Source organism: Mastomys coucha, unplaced genomic scaffold (assembly GCF_008632895.1).
Source record: "Mastomys coucha isolate ucsf_1 unplaced genomic scaffold, UCSF_Mcou_1 pScaffold6, whole genome shotgun sequence".
NCBI lineage: Eukaryota > Metazoa > Chordata > Mammalia > Rodentia > Muridae > Mastomys > Mastomys coucha.
Window position 1 is genome coordinate 70,439,374 of NW_022196912.1, and position 21,186 is coordinate 70,460,559.

A 21,186-nucleotide genomic window follows, 5' to 3' on the forward strand; every position below is an offset into this window, starting at 1 on the left:
ATATATATATATGTAAAAAGCAAGCCAAAGAAGCCATGAGGGGCAAGCCACTAAGTAGAATTCCTACATGGTTCCTGCCTCTGCTTCTGCTTGAGTTCTTAGCCTGGCTTCTCTCAAAGAGAGAATTGGGTCCTATAAGCCAAATAAACCCTGTCCTCTATATTGCCTTTAATAATGGAGTTTATTACAGTGACAGAAAGCAAACTATAATTCCACAGAATCCAATAATTATGTTATGAAACCCACTTTTATTAAGATAAAACCTTTTTGTTATTATTCCATATAGTTTTAAAATTAATTTTTCAGATTATATTTAGCTTATAGCTCTTTGGGAAGTCTCTCACATGCTAATTTTATTTTAAAATTAAGATAAAAATAGATTTGAAATAAAAATTGGAGCAAGTAGAGTCTTTACAACCCACTTATTTCAGAAACTATTGGGATCAAGTTTCAAGACATGGCCTGCTGTCCATTACACTAATAGTATTTCAAAGGAAACGGACTTAAACAGAGTACTTCTTCTTCCTCTTTTGGGGGTTCAGGAAATGAAAGATAGCTTAGAGAGTCCAACTAAGTATTTTACAATTATCTCAACTTGATCTTCATCAAACTTCTAAAAGGATGATTCAGCTACCTTGGAAGCAGAGTATCCGCAAGTGGCCGCAACAAGGAGACAGAGAAGATGAGAGAGGCTCCTCTCAACACTTTACACCAATGCTTGCAGCACTTTTGATTTTTAGGGGTGAATACAGTCAGTTAAGTGGAAATTATTTTTAACCATTTTCCATCAATCTTGCTCAGGTAGAAATAATTCATAGAACACAAGGCTTCGACTGGGTTATATCAGGATTTATGATACAGTGGCATAATATTTCTAAGAGAGACTTTAGTAGATTGAATGGCTAATTTGTTCAAAAAGTATAGTCTATGTTACAAAAATTCTACTGCTATTATCTTGAGCTTTGAGAAACTTTCACTTCATAAAACAATGCTACAGTTAAATAGATCCAGGAACATTAACTTCTCATTCTGAGAAAATAAAATGTTTAAAAATAATTTAAAAAAACACCACATATTTAAAATAAAAAGCTAGAATGTTTTAGTTTTTATAAAATGGATATAAATGACTTTTCCCCTACCAAGCTTAAAACATAGAACCAGGATCATAAATAATTCTAGCTTGCCAGAGGCATGGCTATTTCTTTATACTGACTGTCGACTATCTAATTTAATTAAAGGTATTAAACTCCATGTTGAGGTCAACAAGCTTTACTTTCTCCAATATTACACTGCAACCAGTGCTCATTAATGTGTCTACTGAATGGATTAACACACCTGAAGATATATGTACAAAGGACAGGGGGGACAACCTAATGAAATCCAATTGTTCATTTGTAATAGGACATGTTCTAGGCCTCAACTTATTACCACTAATGTGGAATTTATTAAATTCAGGAGAAAAATACCAATACAGAAAGTGATTTTTTATTAAGAAGAACTGGTGTGAGACAACTGGCTTCTATGATTAAGTTTAAACATTTAACCCATTAGAAAGACAAAGATATTACAATAAAACTAACATTTAAGGCTACTAGGGGAAAATGCGTATATGGAAAGATGAGCAAGTTTTGTTTTTGATTTCTATGAAAAGAAGGTTTAAAGTAGCAATACTGAATCATGAGATCATATTTATATCTTCTTTCTATTGGATTTTAAGACAGACAAACTAAAATTGTTTTAACTAAAAAAGCTAATTTAGGCTAGCTAGGCATTTCTCCAACAACATTTATTTTAACAGCAAGGCACATGCATATACTATAAAAGTCTTAAAAACTATAACCATATACCTGTTGCCAAGACTAGCCACTTGACAACCTGAGTTCAACGTCAAGAATCCATATAGTGGAAGGAAAAAACTGACTCCCACAAGTTGTCTTCTGACCTCCACATGTACTGTGGCATACATGCAAGCATGTGTACACTTCCCTACCCCCACCAACCTAACAAACAAACAGAAATAAAACATCACTTTAATAAAAACCAGAACAGGCCAGAAAGACAGCTCAGTGGGTAAGAACTCTGTTGCTGAGCTTGATGGCTTGAGCTGCACCCCTGGAAGCACATGACAGAAGGTAAGAGCTGGTTCTCAACAACTCCACATGTGTGCCATGAAAAGTGCACACCCCACACACAAAATACATTCTAAAATGCAATTAAACCCCCAAAGGCGCAATATTAATTCTACCTGACACTATCTACAGATTCAATATATCCCCATCAAAATCCCAACAATGTAACAGAGGGAGTGAAGATGACCAAAACATATTATATATGTATAAAAACATCATAAGTAAGATCTTACCCTGTATTTGCAAATTTAAAAGGATAGAAGAACAATTCCAGTAGATTTGGCAAAAATAGAAAACTCAGTCTAAAGCTTTTATATGGAGTCTTTAAGAGATGTTCAAAGCCAAATAATTTTAAACAAAAGCTGTAAAATTTATACTTCCTGAGTCAAAACTTAATGCAATAGCCATCAAAACAGTATGCAACTGGTGTAAGGATAGACATTTAGACTAGTGAACTAGAAGACAGCAGCATCTCTACAAATAGTGCCCATGAAAAGACTGGGCACTTACATGCAATTCTGTATCACACTCCATATACTGCAAGTAGCTCAGTGTGAAGAGAAAACTTAAATGCTAAGAGGTAAAGCTCTCACAACAAAATAGAGACACGTATCTCCATGACAGTGGATTTGGCAATGGGTTCTTGGATTGGTATTAAAAGCAGGGGCAGCAAAAAAATTAAATTTGAGTCCATATTAATCAATCACATACTAAATAAGGGATTAATATCTACAATGTATGAAGAACTTCTATAATATAAGAAAAATAAACAAATGAGTGAAGGACTTGGATAGACATTTCTCCAAAGTGGATAATCAAGTGGTCAGTATACACATGAGAAGATGCTCACCATTACCCGCCATTATAGAAATAGCCACTCTGGGACAGCCATGGTGGTGAGAAGGGAGAGGCAGGGGGACTATGAGTGTGTGCTGTACAGTGAGCTCAAGAAAAAGTCTGGGGTAGACAGATAAATTATGCCTCAAAAAAATCCAAGCAAAATAACTACTTTGTACCTATTAGGATGTCTATAGTTTTTTTTTCTAACAAGTGTTGATGGTGGTGTGGAAAGGCTGAGGCACCACTCACACAACCATTGTGCATGCTCGACATGGATGTAAAGTGTACAGCTGATACTGCACATCTTCTGAGAGTCCTACATACAGTGTGTACAGTACCCAACAATATAGGTATATAGCCAAATGAATTAAAAACCAGCATCTAAATAGTATGCCAATGTTCACTGCAATATTATTCAAATAACAAGAGGTAGAAGCAATCCAAATGTCTATTAACAGATATGCAGATTAAAAATGTAGTACATACAATTAGATATCTGGCCATATAAAAGAATGAAATTCTAATATGTGCTATGACAGGCATAAAACCTTAAAAATATCTGGCTAAACAAGACAGTACAAAAGGATGAATATTATATGCTTCTACTTATTCTAGAATTGGCAAATTTTAGAGGCAGAAAGTTGAGGGGAGTGGGAGCAGGATGGAGAGGGGACAACATGTGTGAGAGAAAATGAACTGAGGAATAAGTTCATCTGTAGACTTGAAAAAGCTGTTCAGGAACACCTACCACCTATGAAGAAATCAAGGGATAAACAAATAGAAAGATACCTTGTGTTCATGGAGCCACCGAACTGATATTGTTAAAATGTCAATATTACTCAAAACAATACTGATTTTGCTAATCCTTACTTAAAATTACAATAGCTTTCTTGAGAAACATCAAAACTAATACTGTAACTCATACAGAACCTCAAAAACCTTAATATACAAAGCAGAGAACAAAAAACAGTTGTCACACTCTGACTTGAAATATTACAAAACTACAAGTATGTCTGAAAATCTAATCCTGAATGAGGTATTCCTGTTTTCTCACTCATGAGGTGTGAGTGGTGCCTATGCAAGCAATGCTCAAGCAACAGAGAACACCTGGGTGCCCTCCAGTCAGTTCTATCTGGAGATAGTAGTAAATAACCAAGTTCCAAACACTGCTATTCTTCAAAAGCCAACCACAAGCCTATTGTTTTATTTGTGCTTCTGACATTAATTATAAATTAAAGTTCTCAAAACCTTATTCTTTGGGGGTCAACAAATGTGCTTAACTGACCACAAAATCCAGAATATATTCACTGGTTTATTATATAGAATATACAATAAGAGATACTATGTAACAGTGGTTCTCAACCTGTGGGTATTGGTTCCTTTGGGGTCACATATCAGATATCCTCTCTATCAGGCATTTACATTATGATTCATAATAGTAGTAAAATTACAGTTATGAAGTAGCAATGGGATAACTTTACAGTTGGGGTCACCACAATGTGAGGAACTGTACGAATGGGTCACAGCACTAGGAAGGCTGAGAACCACTGCTGTACTAGTTACTTACATTTTGACCAAATACCTAATAGAGAGCAGCTTATGGAAAGGTTTCATTTGGTTTCTAGTTCAGAAAAATACTGTCTATCACAACAGGAAAGAAACAGTGGTGGGAGAGATTTGATCCTCAGTCAGCACTGAGTCAGCAGGTGATCAGAAAGCAGAGAAAAAGAAGCACCAGCACTTAATTGGCTTCCTTTTTTTCACTCAGAAACTGCAGCCTAGAAAATGATCCACATTTGGGGAGGGTCAAGTCTTCCTTCCTTAGTTAAATGCCTCTAGAACTCTCTCTAAATCCAATGAGGCTGACAATCGAGATTAGGCACTAACAAATATACAGGGTACAATGGGAGGGGGCAATGGCTGGAATGTAAATAAAATAATTTAATAAAAAAAATTGGGCAAAGGACTAGAACACATATTTCTCCTAAGAGAAATTATACCACAGAGGTCTATAGGAATGTAAGTGGTCAGTATCAGGGAAGTCATTCAGAGTGTGAAACTGAAGCCAGTAAAAGAGGTGAAGAGGCAAGTGCTGCAGAGAGCAGAGAAAAGGTGCACGCATTCATATTGGTGCAATGTGAGATCGAGCTGTTACAGAAAACAATATAGAGAATGATTAAAAAAAAAAAAAGAACTGTGGGGCTGGTGAGATGGCTCAGTGGGTAAGAGCATTAACTGCTATTCTGAAGGTCCTGAGTTCAAATCCCAGCAACCACATGGTGGCTTACAACCATCCTTAACGAGATCTGAAGCCCTTTTCTGGTATGTCTAAAGACAACTACAGTGTACTTACATATAGTAATAAATAAATCTTTGGGCCAGAGCAAGTAGAGCCTGAGCGAGCAGAGGTCCTGAGTTTAATTCCCAGCAAACCACATGATGGCTCACAACCATCTGTACAGCTACAGTGTACTCAAATATATTAAATAAATAAATCTTTTTTTTTTTTTAAAGAGGCAGGCAGTGGTGGTGCAGGCCTTTAATCCCAGCACTTGGGAGGCAGAGGCAGGTGGATTTCTGAGTTCGAGGCCAGCCAGGGCTATACAGAAAAACCCTGTCTCAAAAAAACAAAAACAAAAAAACAAAATAAAACAAAAAAGAACTGCATAAGAACTAACAATCTCTATTCTGTGTATATACTGAAAAGAGGTTAAATCACCACTTGTTCTAGTTTCCTTTCTGTTGCTGTGATAAAACACTCTGACCCAATGAAACTTAAAAGGACGAAAGGATTTATTTTAGCTTTCAGCTTACAATTTATCACTAAAAGAAATCTGGGCAAGAATTCAAGCATGAACATCTCACAGCAAAAGAAATGCAGCAGGAACCATGGGAAATATTCCCTGCTGGCTCATTTAAGAGGCCCATTTTCAGTGGGTTTTCATATTTACCCCAAACCACCTGCCTAGGACAGTGCTGCTCAGAGTGGGCTGGGCCCTCCTGTAGCAGTTACTAATAAGCACTGTCTCTTCCAAAGACGGGTTCACAGGCTAATCTAATCTAGCCAACTCCTCAATAGATGTTTTCTTCTCAAAGGATTGTAGGCTGTGTTTAGTTGACAATGTGAACTAGGCTAAGATATCATAAAGGTGACTGCACTCCCAGGTTTCCTGTAGAATATTCAAAATTAGGAAATGGAAACATTCTATAATCTGTGATAGCTAGCTTTAATTATCAACTTTACACAATCTATTATCTGGGAAAAGAGTCTCAGTGAAGGATTTTCTACATTAGGTTGACCTGTGGGCATGTCTGTGTGAAAATTTTCTTAATTAAATAAACTCATGTGGGAAGGTCTAGCCTACTGTGGGAGGCACCATTCCCTAGAGAGGGGTTCCTGACCTATGTAAGTCTGGAGAAATTAAGCTAAGCAGAAGCAAGTAAGTGGGTGAGCATGTGTGTATTCATTGCTCTCTGTTCTTTACTGTGGATAATATTTGAAGTTCCTGCCTGGACTTCCCCCCAACAATGGACTGTAACTTGGAATTGTGAACTAAAATAGACTCTTTCTTCCCTAAGTTTTATCACAACAGAAATGAAAACAGGACAATATCCATTCATGAGAATGGATAAAGGAAATGTGATATATGTATATGTGATGAAATATTGATTAGCTTTAAAAAACAAAGTTCTGCCATTTGCTACAACATGGAAGAACCTGAAGGAAATTATACTAAGTAAAATAATATAAACAGAGAAAGCATATGAATTCATTTATATGCAGAATTTAAAAAAATCAAATACATAAAATATAATAAAACCCAGGTTTGTTTTGATATACACTTATAATCCTACCACTTAAGAAACTGGGCAATAGGAACATGAATTCAGGGACAGTTTGGGCCACAGCAAAACTATGTCTACAAATAAACAGAAAAATAAGTGACATGAAACAAATGAACAACAACAACAACAACAACAACAACAACAACAAATCATACCAAAAATAATTCAGTTGATAAAGTCAGGGAGAAAAATATGGAGATAAAAAATGATACAAAGTAGTAGGTTTATAGGTCAATAAATCTAGGAATTTAATGATAAAAAGGATTGTTTTTTACTAAAGGAAAACCCAATTTTCTACACAAGAATCCTGGTTTCGAAGATGGCATTGGTTAAAGAAACAAAGTCTTCACTTATCAACAGGGCTCCTCCAAATGGATGTTAGTATTTTATAACATGACCTGGCTGTTGGGATTTGAACTCAAAACCTCTGGAAGAGCAGTCGGTGCTCTTAACCATTGAGCCATCTCTCTCCAGGATGGATGTTAATTTTTTACATATTGATTTTCTTAACTAATAAGATTTAATTTAGTTTTTTTCCCTCAGCACTTACTTTTTTGGTCAGAGAGTCATCAGAATCAGAAGGCATTCTTGTAGACACATGAAATATTACTTCTACTGTAGAGGTAGCAAAATATGGAGTGGTCAGTCCAGTGCTTTTGTTCTTCTGCAGTCCTCCCATGAAGCCACAATGATTTGTAAGGTTTACCTAGAATCAATGAAGAACTACATAAACATCAACAAAAAAACTTAGAAACATTGTTGAAAAGAAAAAGAATTCACTTTACAAAATCATCAGGAGTAAAGTTTTTTTCATTCTGTTATACTCATAGATCAGTGCCTTGCTCAGGTGCCATCAGAGGAGCTTCCTCCTGCAGCACATGGAACAATACCGAGACCCATAGCCAGACTATGTGCAGAGTGAGACCTGTCAACACTTAGTTCTAAGCAGGCTGTCTCCATCATATCTCTTCCCTCAAGCCTCAGTGAACCCCACAGAAGAGAAGGCATGAAGAATATAAGAGCCAGTGGACACCAAGAAAACAAGGTCTTCTAAATCAGTAAGACTGACCCACATATGAACTCACAGAGACTGAGGCAGCATGCGCAGGGTGGGCCTGCACTAGATGGGGTCCTAGAGCTAGAAGAAATGGACACGTAACCCCATCCCTAACTCAGAATCAATCTCCAATTGATAACCACTTGCAAATTAAAAATTTCTCCAGAAAGTCTCACTGGGAAACAAACTACTCTTAAGGGTAGACTGCATGCCCAGAAGTAGATGGCCATGAGAAAACAAACTCAAAGACATCTGTGGTGATTCCTTGCTTCATAATGTCACATCAGGACTTTTTCATTTTTTCCATTTAAAAAAGTTTTATTGATGTGTGTGTGTGTGTGTGTGTGTGTGTGTGTGTGTGTGTGTGTGTATAGCTCTCCTGTTTTACCCTACAAGTCCTTTGCATATATATCATGGCTTCCAGTTTCGTGTTTTTATAGGATTCCTGATTGTGTGAGTGAGTGAGTCTGTTTCTTGTGCCCTCTCTTAGGCATTTCTCCTTCTGTTTAGTCTTATTCTGAAGTGATAGTTTTGTTTTATTATATTACATTTGGCTATTATCTCCTAGACACCTGTTTTTTAGTGAAAGATGGAAAGGGGTGATCTGGATGGGAAGGGACATGGGAAGGAAGTAGAGGAAAAGGAAACCATAAGCAGAATATATTATGTGAAAAAAATCGATTTTCAATAAAGTGGCGAAAAGGAGTGAGTCTTTTATATGATATCAGCCAATATTAAATGTAGCACTATAGCTGGCTCTAATGGCACCCACATATATAGATTCAGCCAACTTTAAATTGAAAGTACTCACAAAAAAATAGGCTTTTACTAAACAGGTACAAACTTTTATCTCTTGCTATTAATATTTTCTAAATAATAGAGCCTGATAACTATTTTGTTTGATACTGGGTCTCACCTATCCTAGGCTGGCCTTGAATTCCTGATCTTCTGTCTCCAACTTCCAAGTGCTGGGATCAGAGGCATGTGCCACTATCCCACGGCCTGATATAAAACTATTTATATTTTATTGGGTATTATGATTTGTTCACCCCAGTGTGTTTTTAAAATAGCATTTAAGGACCTCTAATTAGTAGGAGCTAATTAATTAAGAAAGAAAGCAACTTCTGGTTACTGTGAACCTTATGTTAGGTAACTAGGTATTAACAGTGAATTATAAAGGCTTTGGGACACTAAGGTCAGAGGAAAAATCAAATCTGAAAGGACTTGGGGCAAAGTTAAAACAATGTCAACTCACAGAATGATCAATTAGATGTCTTATATTTATTCACAAAACTGTCCTCCTGTGAGCACCTGCACTTACTCACCAGGCCAAGGTTACCTCATATGGCCCATTGGAGCATTAAACCAGGCTGTGATCAGAGAGGGGCTATAGCAAGACTGAAGCTGTGACAATTTTTACTGAGAGCAATCAGACTTTTTATACCCTTATCAGAAACAATATATTGGCAATTGCCAGGATCAATACAATTGCAGTTGCCAGGATACAATGATACTTGCAAATTATGCAGGGCACACAAAACTAATGTTGGAGACCAATTGTCCTGTGAAGCTTCCATGTTCCCTTGACTTCTAAGAAAACATCCAGAGAAATACAATGCAGCCTGATCACTTCACTGCCTGAGGGAGTGCGTGTTTCTAAGGAAGTGAAAGGCATACAGTGTCCCAGGAGCCATGGACTCTAACCTGAAAAACCTATGATGCATGCCTCTCAAGGCAGCTAGGTCAGGACCACTCCACGACTTTGCAGCTTCCTAGTCAAGTAACCATTACAGCCTAGAATAAAAGATGTGAAAACGAAATCACAAAATTTAACTGCACTTAAGTACATTTTAAAAATATCAATTGATCTGTATGAAGATCTGGAAACATTTTAGGTCATGATAGAATCAATATACAATATATATTAGTATAAGGGCTGTAGGGCTGGATGATTCCCTGGACCTATCTGATGCACAGAAGCTAAGGTAAGTAAGAGGTGAAAAGCATTGGTTTTCTTGGCCTTCTCTTACGTTATCTGATATTACCTCAGTGTGAGGAGCTTCTCATTGCTACCTTGGGAGTGATGGTGAAAGTCTAGGTGTCCTATTTGACCTGTGACATAGATATGCAGTTTTTTAGGGGCTCATCTCCTGGTTCTTTGGCTTTCTAAGAGCTGTTGTTTACTATTTAGTTTTAAGTTACTGACTTCTTCAACTGAGGAACATTTGCATCTGCAAACAGGAAAACTGCAATCTTCTACAGACAGCAATGAATGCTGTACTCAGTTGCTTTCTTTTTACTCAGTCTGAGATCCCCATCCCAAGGAATGATATCACCCAAATTTACAGTGGAGTTTCCCACCACAATTAATCTAATTTAAAAGGTTTCGTATGTCCAGAGATATTTTCCCCCATGGTAATTCTAAATCCCACCAGGTTGACAAAATTTAGCACTATATTCCTTTTTATGACTAATATTTACTTGTATGGACATATTACATTTATTTATCCATTTGTTCACATATGGACACACATACAGGCTGTTTTGCTTTTTGTGATAATGCAGCAATGAATACAGCTGTGTAGAATTTTATAAGAGCTTAAGCTTTTATTTTTCCTTGGTAAGCATACAGCAGAACTATTTTGTTACATGGTGTCTAGTTTTATATCAAGCCAACACAAGCTAAAGTAATCTGAAAGGAGGGAACCTTAATTGAGAAAATGCTACCATAAGATCAGGCTGCAGGGTATTTTCTTAATTAGTGATTAATGGGGGAGAGCTTAGGTGGTGTCATCCTTGGACTGACAAGTCAGTCTTTGGTTCTATAAGAAAGGAGGCATAGCAAACCAGTAAAGAACATATCCCTTATCCCCAGCCATGGCCTCTGCATCAGCTCCTGCCTCCATGTTCCTGCCCTGTTTGAGTTTCTGTCCTGATTTTCTTCATTGATGAACAGTGATATGGCAGTGTAAATCAAATAAACTCTTCCCCAAGTTGCTTTGGTCATGGTGTTTCATCAGATCAACAGTAATCCAAACTTGGATTTTCTTCATTGATGAACAGTGATATGGCAGTATAAATCAAATAAACTCTTTCTTCCCCAAGTTGCTTTGGTCATGGTGTTTCATCAGAGCAACAGTAATCCAAACTTGGATATATGACATCTCTATGTTTAATTACCCAAACTATGGCTTCCTTAAGCAGATTAGGAGAGTGCAGACTGCTAGCCAAATTGGTCATTTGACTTTTTAAAAAAATATTTTCATTAGATTATTTTCTTTATTTACTTTTCAAATATTATCCCCTTTCCTGGTTTCCCCTCCAAAACCCCTCTATCCCCCCTCCCACTGCTCACCAACCCAACCACTCTCACTTCCCTGTCCTGGCATTTCCCTACACTGGGGTATCAAGCCTTCAAAGGACCAAGGGCCCTCTCCTCCCACTGGTGTCCAACAAGGCCATCCTCTACTACATATGCAGCTGGAGCCATGGGTCCCTCCATGTGTACTCTTTGGTTGGTGGTTTAGTCCCTGGGAGCTCTGGGTGTACTGGTTGGTTCATATTGTTGTTTCTCCCATGGGGCTGCAAACCCCTTGGGCCCTTTCTCGAGCTCCCCCATTGGGGACCTTGTGCTCAGTCCAATGGTTGGCTGAGAGCATCTACCTCTATCTATCCACCTCTCTCAGGTACTGGCAAAGCCTCTCAGGAGACAACTATATCAGGCTCCAGTCAGCAAGCACTTGTTGGCATCCACAATAGTGTCTGGGTTTGATATCTGTATATGGGATGGATCCCCAGGTGGGGCATACTCTGGATGGCCTTTCCTTCAGTCTCTGCTCCACACTTTTTCTCTGTATCTCCTCCCATGTGTATTTTGTTCCCCCTTCTAAGAAAGATCAAAGTATACACACTTTGGTCTTCCTTCTTCTTGAGCTTCTTGTGGTCTGTGGATTGTATCTTGGGTATTCCAAGCTTCTGGGCTAATACCCACTTATCAGTGAGTGCATACCAAGTGTGTTCTTTTGTGACTGGGTTACCTCAGTTAGGATATTTTCTGGTTCCATCCATTCGCCTAAGAATATCAGGAATTCGTCATTTTTAATAGCTAAATAGTACTCCATTGTGTAAATGTACCACATTTTCTGTATTCATTCCTCTGTTGAGGGACATCTGGGTTCTGGCTATTATAAATAAGGCTGCTATGAACATAGTGGAGCACGTGTCCTTATTATATATTGGAGTATCTTCTGGGTATATGCCCAGGAGTGATATAGCTGGGTCCTCAGGTAATACTATGCCCAATTTTCTGAGAAATCGCCAAACTGTTTCCAGAGTGGTTGTACCAGCTTGCAATCCCACCAGCAATGAAGGAGTGTTCCTCTTTCTCTACAACCTCACCAGCATCTGCTGTCACCTGAGTTTTTGACCTTATCCATTCTGACTGGTGTGAGGTGGAATCTCAGGGTTGTTTTGATTTGTATTTCCCTGATGATGAACATTTCTTTAGGTGCTTCTCAGCCATTTGGTATTCCTCAATTGAGAATTCTTTGTTTAGCTCTGTACCCCATTTTTAATAGGGTTATTTGACTCTCTGGAGTCTAACTTCTTGAGTTCTTTGTATATATTAGATATTAGTCCTCTATCAGATACAGGATTGGTAAAGATCTTTTCCCAATCTGTTGATTGTCCTATTGACAGTGTCCTTTGCCTTACAGAAGCTTTGCAATTTTATGAGGTCCCATTTGTCAATTCTTCATCTTAAAGCATAAACTATTGGGGTTCTGCTCAGGAAATTTTCCCCTGTGCCCATGTGCTCGAGGCTCTTCCCCACTTTCAATTGGACTTGAGCTTTGTTCTAGGAGATAGGAATGGATTGATTTGCATTCTTCTACATGCAAACCTCCAGTTGAGCCAGCACCATCTATTGAAAATGCTGTCTTTTTTCCACTGGATAGTTTTAGCTCCTTGGTCAAAGATCAGGTGACAACTGATGTGTGGGTTCATTTTTGGGTCTTCAATTCTATTCCATTGATTTACCTGCCTATCACTGTATCAATGTCATGCAGTTTTTATCACGATTGCTGTGTAGTACAGTTTGAGGTCAGGGATGGTAATTCCCCCAGAAATTCTTTTATGGTTGAGAATAGTTTTTGCTATCCTTTTTGTTACTCCAGGTGAATTTGCAAATTGTTCTTTCTAGCTCTATGAAGAATTGAATTGGAATCTTGATGGGGATTGAACTGAATCTGTAGATTGCTTTAGGCAAGATTTTTTATTTTTATTATATTAATCCTGCCAATCTGTGAGAATGGGTGATCTTTCCATCTTCTGAGATCTTCAATTTCTTTCTTCAGAACTTGAAGTTCTTGTCACTCAAGATATTTCACTTTAGTTAGAGACACACTAAGGTATTTTATATTATTTGTGACTATTGTGAAGGGTGTTGTTTCCCTAATTTCTTTCTCAGCCTGTTCATCCTTTGAGTAGAGGAAGGCCACTGATTTGTTTTAGTTAATTTTATATCCAGCCACTTTGCTGAAGTTGTTTATCAGGTTTAGGAGTTCTCTGGTAGAATTTTTGAAATCACTTAAATATGCTATCATATCATAAGAAAAGAGTGAAATTTTGTCTTCTTCCTTTCCAATTTGTATACGTTTGATCTCCTTTTGTTGTCTAATTGCTCTGGCAATTAGTGGGATTGCTTCAAGTTTCTCTCTATTTAGTTTGATGTTGGCTACTGGCTTTCTGTATATTGCTTTTACTATATTTAGGTATGGGCCTTGAATTCCTGATCTTTCCAAGACTTTTATCATGAAGGGTCATTGGATTTTGTCAAATGCTTTCTTAGCATCTAATGAAATGATCATGTGGTTTTTTTCTTTGAGTTTGTTTATATAATGGATTATGTTGATGGATTTCCGTATATTGAACCATCCCTGCATCCCTGGGATGAAGCCTACTTGATCATGATGGATCATCGTTTTGATGTGTTCTTGGATTCAGTCCAAGAGAATTTTATTGAGTATTTTTTCATCGATATTTATAAAGGAAATTGGTCTGAAGTTCTCTTACATTGTTGGGTCTTTGTGTGGTTTAGGTATCCGAGTAATTGTAGCTTCATAGTACGAATTGGGCAGTGTTCCTTCTGTTTCTATTTTGTGGAATAGTTTGAAGAGTATTAGTATTAGGTCTTCTTTACATGTCTAATAGAACTCTGCATTAAACCCATCTGGTCCTAGGCTTTTTTTGGTTGGGAGACTATTAATGACTGCTTCTATTTCTTTAGGGTTACGGGACTATTTAGATAATTTATCTGATCCTGATTTAACTTTGGTACCTAGTATCTGTCTAGAAAATTGTCCATTTCATCCAGATTTTCCAGTTTTGTTGAATATAGTCTCTGTGGAGAAGTCTCGTGTAATTCTGATAGGTATGCCTTTATATGTCACTTGGCCTTTTTCCCTCACTGCTTTTAATATTCTTTCTTTGTTTTGTGCATTTGGTTTTTTGATTATTATGTGACAGGAAGAATGTCTTTTCTGGTCCAATCTATTTGGAGTTCTATAGGCTTCCTGTATGTTCATGGGCATCTCTTTCTTTAGGTTAGGGAAATTTTTTTCTGTAATTTTGCTGAAGATATTTACTGGCCCTCTAAATTGAGAATCTTTGCTCTCTTCTATACCTATTATCCTTAAATTTGGTCTTCTCACTGTGTTCTGAATTTCCTGGATGTTTTGGGTTAGGACCTTTTTGCATTTTGCATTTTGAATTTTCTTTGACTGTTTTGTCAATGTTTTCTATGGTATCTTCTGCACCTGAGATTCTCTCTTCTGTCTCTTGTATTCTATTGGTGATGCTTGCATCTATGACTCCTGATCTCTTTCCTAGGCTTTCTATCTCTAGTGTTGTCTCTCTTTCTGATTTCTTTATTAATTCTACTTCCATTTTTAGATCCTGGATGGTTTTGTTTAATTCCTTCACCTTTTTGGTTGTTTTTTCCTGTAATTCTTCAAGGGATTTTTGTGTTTCCTCTTTAAGGGCTTCTACCTGTTTACCTGTACTCCCCTGAATTTCTTTTAGGGAGTTATTTATGTCCTTCTTAAAGTCCTCTATCAGCATCATGAGATGTGATTTTAAAACCATAATCTTGCGTTTCTGGTGTGTTGGGGTATCTAGAACTTGCTGTGGTGGGAGTACTGGGTTTTGATGATGCCAAGTAGCCTTGGTTTCTGTTGGTAAGGTTTCTGCGCTTGCCTTTCTCCATCTGGATATTTCTTGTATTAGTTGTTCTTGCTGTCTCTGGCTGGAATTTTTCCCTCCTGTGTCAGTCAGCACACCTGGAAGACCAGCTCTCCTCTGTTGGGACCTATGTGCAGTGGGCTGTGGAACAGCCTTAGCTCCTGGGTGCAGATGGCGACCGGAAGGATGATGTCCCAGCTGCAACTCTGTTCCTGTGCCCCATGCGCCCCTGGCCTGTCCACTTTGGACAGTTACTGGAGAGAACATGTAGATCTCACCTCTGAGCCTGGGCGTGAGAGCACTCCTGGGAGAGCAGTCCTCTCCTGGCAGGACCTGTGTGAACATAGTAGGGACCAGCCTTAGCTCCTGGGTGCAGATGGAGACTGGCCTTTTTTTTTTTGAACTATCTTGCTTGGTGTGAAGAGATGCTCACTGCAGGTTTTGTTTTTGTTTTTTGTTATTTTTAATATTCTGATGCAAATGATGTCGAGTCTTTTTATGTGTTCCATGGACATTTGCCTATCGTTAGAGTAATATGTTATGGTGCTGTGGCCATTTTTTTTTAATTGAAGAATTTCACAGGTGAGTATATTTGCATTATTTCATACAGTGGTATCTGTATTATTATTATTATTATTATTATTATTATTATTATTATGGTTTTCAAGACAGAGTTTCTCTGTATAGCCCTGGCTGTCTTGGAACTCACTCTGTAGACCAGGCTGGCCTCGAACTCAGAAATCTGCCTGCCTCTGCCTCCCAAGTGCTGGGATTAAAGGCGTCCGCCACCACACTCAGCCTATATTATTTTTACCTCCCTCCCTTTTAATTTCTTATGTCCCCTCCCTCAGCAATGTCCTCTTAAATCCAACATTGCTTCTTCTTTATTTATTTTTGCTATATTGAGTCCAATTGGTGTTAGCCTTGTTTGCATGTGTTTAGAGACAACTATTTAAGATTTGTGGTTCTATTCTTGAAAAAAAAGCAAAAACAAAAACAAAAGCAAAACTGTTTCTTTTTTTTTTCTTTAATCAATAGCCACTGACTGCCTATTGTTTATCAAGGGAAATTTTGTGAAATTCCATCTATTTTGGCATGTCCACTGGTGTAGACCTTGGGCTTTTAAAAAATGAATCATATTCTGCTTTTTACTTTGTATAAATTCTTCAAATATTCTATGTACAAATCCCTTCTCAAATATATGTTTTGCAAGTATTTCCCCCAATCTGTGGAGCTTTTTTACTTTCCTGATGGTGTCCTTTAAAGCACAACAGGGTTAATTTTGATGAGTACTATTTTCCTTCTTGCTCATGCTTTTAGAGCCACATCTACAAGAAATCTCTGCCAAATCCAAAGTCATTAATATATGCAGCTATATAATCTAAGTGTTTTATAATTTTAAGTGTTTGACCCATTGAGTTAAACTTTTATATAATAGTCTGATTTCATTTAAAAATTATTTTAGTTTTGATTATGTGTGTATGTCTGTGTTGTTAGACACAGAGAGAGAGCGAGAGAGAGCAAGAGACAGAGAGAGAGAGAGAGAGAGAAAAAGAGAGAGAGAGAGAGGGAGGAGAGGGAGAATGTGTGCGTGTGCGTGTGTGTGTGTGCTGGGGGGTGGTATTATGTGTATATGAAGGTAGAAGAGGGTTGTTGGATACTCTGGAACTTCAGTTATAGGCAGCTGTGAGGCTCCCAACATGGGTGCTGGGAAACTCTCAACTGCTGAATAATCTTCATCTTCATCTCCTCCTCTTCCTCTTCCTCCTCCTCTTTATCCTTCTTCTCTTTCTCCTTCTTCTTCTTTCCTTCCTTCTTCCTCTCCTCTTCATCTCCTCATCATTCCACCTTCTTCATCTTTCTTTTCCTTTTCCTTCTTCTCTGGCAGGCATATGGCTATTAGGTTATGTCAGCAACATTTGTTGAAAAGATTATCCCTTCTCTAGTGCCAAAATTCAGTTAACTATAGACTTGTGGGCTTATTTCAGTACTCTACTGTATTCCACTGATGTCTATCCTACATTATCTTGATTAGTACTGTTTAGTAGTAAAATTTGAAATCAGAAGGTAATATGAATCCTTCCAATTTGCTCTTCTTCTCAAGTAGACCTTACTTTTAGTAATGACTCTATGGTTTTTCAAATCAGAAAAATCCATGTTTTGTTTTAAAAATATTTTCAAGGCATTTTTAAATACACCCTTGTAACTGAAATTTCTGTCATCTTTGATGGGAAACAAAGTATATTATCTGTGAAAAATAAAAAAAGGCCAAGAGAGCTTCCATAATTCACACAAGGTAAAGTAGCCAGTAACCTATGGACTACATACCAAGTAGGAAAAGCTTATATGTTAGACACTGGAAAACACTGGCCTTAAATGCGTAAGTAGGTAAGCAGTGCTAACCCTCTGTAAGTTTATAATCTAGTACAATGGTCTTCAACAACTTTACCAGATACACTCAGTACAAATTCTGTGAAATAACTGTCAACTACGAGAAAGAAATTCATTGTAAGTTTAAATGGCTACCAAGGATATTTCAAATATACTGCATTAAATATATATACATTCAAATCAAAGTCACTAGTTGAATCTGTTGGTTAGCAGGCTACTCAGTAAGCTCTCAGAATTTGTCTCTACTCTCCAATTGATGGGGAATTCCTGCAACTGTGCCTGGCTTTTACATGGATGCTGGGGATCCAAACTAAGGTCTGCATGCTCACTTAGGTAAACACTGAACTAAGTGAGCATCTTCCCAGTCCCTCTTGTAACTGGTTCTTAAACAGTATAGCACAGCAGTGGAGCAGACAGTATTTAGACTACTAGGCATAAGGAACTTTAAATTACTTTAAAGTATACAGGAGCATATGCATATTTTACATAAGTATTCCAATATTTTACATGTGGGATTGATTGGTTTCTGATATCTAGATTGATATTGTGATTGAGGGCTAAATATAAAACAATGGCTAGTCTAACAATACCTCCCAACCAAGGCCAGCTACAAAATCTTCATATGCTTGGCTTCCTCCTATATTGGTGAGAATGGAGTATTTATCTTCTTGTCCTTCAGCAACGTAAAATACTGCAATCTTGTGTGTCTCTCGGCTACAAAACAAAAAAATTATACCATTCATTTTTATTTGCTCATTAAATTTTATGTACAGAGCATATAGGATTAAGGATATGAAAAAGACTCAGATGCTATAGTCTACAAAAAGAGACACATAATTGCAATACAAATAAAAAAGTCATAAAAGTGACAAAATTGCAAGGTTACTGCTGATGGGAGAATTCAAGAGCACCTAAAGCAATACTGAATTAGGTAAAGGTCTTAGAATGGGCAGGATAAACAAGAAGGAGGAGTCACTAAGGAGCTACCACTGTGCAGTGTGCTGACTCTCAGGGTTATGTTTTAGAACTAAGGAACCATCAGTAAGAACTGTATTTCCCCAGACTGCACCCAACAACAGAAGAAACACATAAAACTGCATGGGCTAACTGTCAAATTCTTGGACAATTAACTTTTAGTTCTTTCTAAATTAAAAAGTGTTTTTATAATAGCAAACTTATCAGAAGTCTGGCAACCCAAACTAAACTTTAGGAACAGAAAACCAAAAAGGAAGTATTCATACATATTTCTTGATTTCAAAATTGGCCTAGATGTAAAGTTTTTTTGTTGTTGTTGTCAAATTATTGAAACAGCAGCAGCAGCAGCAAAAGAAGAAGAAGAAGAAGGAGAAGAAGGAGAAGAAGGAGGAGGAAGAGGAGAAGAAGAAGAAGAAGAAGAAGAAGAAGAAGAAGAAGAAGAAGAAGAAGAAGAAGAAGAAGAACAACAACAACAACAACAACAACAACAACGATCATAGCTCACCACAAACAGATACAAACTACAGAATTTAAAATTGGAGTCTGACAGCCAGAGTTTGTAAGTATTTGAAGTTAAGTCCTGACTATGGGTTTCCATGTCAGCAACAAAGAAGCTTCAACAAGTTTCTGTCACTTGCTGAAGGGGGATGATTTCCAGAATCACAGAGTATGAATCTAGATGGCCTCTTTTGTAAGTAAAACCCAATTTAATGGGTGAAAATAATTATTGAAAAAAAAAACCTAGCACTTTAAAAAAGTGTTCTAAAGGCATATATAAACAGAAAATCTTCATTCATGAAAATCTACTAAATTTTGGTAAAAACAATCACTAAAGTTGGCTGCTTTTTCCCCTATACTCCAGCTCATCAGTGCTCCTACATTTTGCCTTGAGCATTCTACTCAGGCTGAGCAAAGAAGTTCACTTTCCCCCAAGCTTTGAGTCTGGAGTTAAGGTTACTGGTACGAGTTATTATTGTTGCATAACTTCATGTTACAGAAGCATTGGGCTAAACCTTCTTCTGTTTCTAAGCTCCCCATTTTTAGTGTAGAAGCTCTAAATGAATATTCCTTCTGCCACCTGTGCCTGAAGTGAGGTGACTGCAAGTTCTGTTGGGAGTAGTAAATTAAGAAGACCAGAGATTTTCAACCCTTCCCAAACTGCAAAGTATGATTATCATTCTAGGAAGAGCTAGGCCTAATCCTAGCTTAGGTATAGTGGTACACAAGTGATGCCCAGGGTAAAAGGCAGGTTTCAAGGACAATGAACTTAGCAGTAGTTCTGTCCAAAAGAAACAACTATCTGGACAAGAATTGTAAAGCACAAAGGAGAAGCTGGCCTCTCTATGACACATGCGAACAGCAAAGCAGCCAGAAGTTAACAAGAACCAGAAAAAAGAGACTACAAAGAATTGCCCAGGATCAAAATTTTTGAGATGGGTGGGTAGCCCCATCCCTCAATGGGGGGCTGTGCCTATCCACTGGATATTGTCTCTACAGGTTCTGTCTCCTTTCTGTTGGGTATTTTGGCTAATGTCCTCCTCGTTGGGTCCTGGGAACCTCTTGCTTCCCTAGCATCTGGGATTTTCTGGTGGCTACCCTCAGGTCTCCACTGTTACACACCTCTGTTCAATTTCCTGACCCTCTGTACTTCTCCCCTGTCTTCTCCCACACCTGATCCTGTCCCCCCAACCCAGAATTTTTCGTCTAAAGGAAATGCAGGGACAAAAGGTGGAGCAGAAACCGATGGAAAGGCCATCCAGAGATTGCCCCATCTAGGAATTCATCCATCTTCAGACACCAAATCCACACACTACTGCTGATGCTAAGAAGTGTTGCCGGGTGGTGGTGGCACACGCCTTTAATCCCAGCACTTGGGAGGCAGAGGCAGGCGGATTTCTGAGTTCGAGGCAAGCCTGGTCTACAGAGTGAGCCAGGACTACACAGACCCTGTCTCGAAAAAGAAGTGCTTGCTGACAGGAGGGTGGTATAACTCTCCCCTGGGAGGCTTTGCCAGTGCCTGACTAATACAGATGTGGATGCTCACAGCCAATCATTGGATTGAGCACAGGGATCATAATGGAAGAGTTAGGGGAAGGACTGAAGGAGCTGAAGGGGTTTGCAACCCCATGGAAGAACAATATCAACTAACAGGACTCCTCAGAGTTCCCAGGGACTAATCCACCAACCAAAGAGTACACATGGAGGGGCCCATGGCTCTAGCTGCATATGTACCAGAGGATTGCCTTAGTTGGCAACAATGGGAAGGGAGACCCTTGGTTCTGTGGAAGCTCAATGTGCCAGTGTAGGGGAGTACTAGAGCGGTGTGGTGGGAGTGGGCAAGTTGATGGGGGAGCACCCTCATAGAGGCAGGGGGAGGGAAGATGGGATAGGGTTTTGCAGAGGGGAAAGTAGGAAGGGGGTCAACATTTGAAATGTAAATGAATAAAATAACCAATAAAATAATAATAATAATAATAATAATAATGATAAAGCCATAGTAAAACACAACAACAATGACAACAACAAAAGAATTACCTAGGATCACAGTCAATTCTGAAAATGAAGAAGCCTTCATGCATACACAAAGCTGCATGGAAGAACAACTAGAGCAGTGATTCTTTTTTTTCCCTTTTTTAAAAAAAAGATATTTTCTTTATTTACATTTCAAATGATATCCCTTTTCCCAGTTTCCCCTCCAAAAAAACCCTT

At 38.1% G+C, this 21,186-nt stretch overlaps 1 protein-coding gene across 8 annotated transcripts in view; it reads right to left on the minus strand.

Moving 5' to 3' along the window:
• Nucleotides 1-21,186, minus strand: part of Ralgapa1 (Ral GTPase activating protein catalytic alpha subunit 1) — a 223,021-nt gene that overhangs the window by 45,718 nt on the left and 156,117 nt on the right. For all 8 annotated transcript variants that reach the window (XM_031356026.1, XM_031356025.1, XM_031356021.1 and 5 more), the window contains 2 exons: nucleotides 18,093-18,216; nucleotides 7,366-7,521 (listed from right to left, as the gene is read on the minus strand). In XM_031356026.1, the coding sequence (XP_031211886.1) occupies nucleotides 7,366-7,521; nucleotides 18,093-18,216 (280 nt within the window). The remainder of the gene's footprint in view (nucleotides 1-7,365; nucleotides 7,522-18,092; nucleotides 18,217-21,186) is intronic.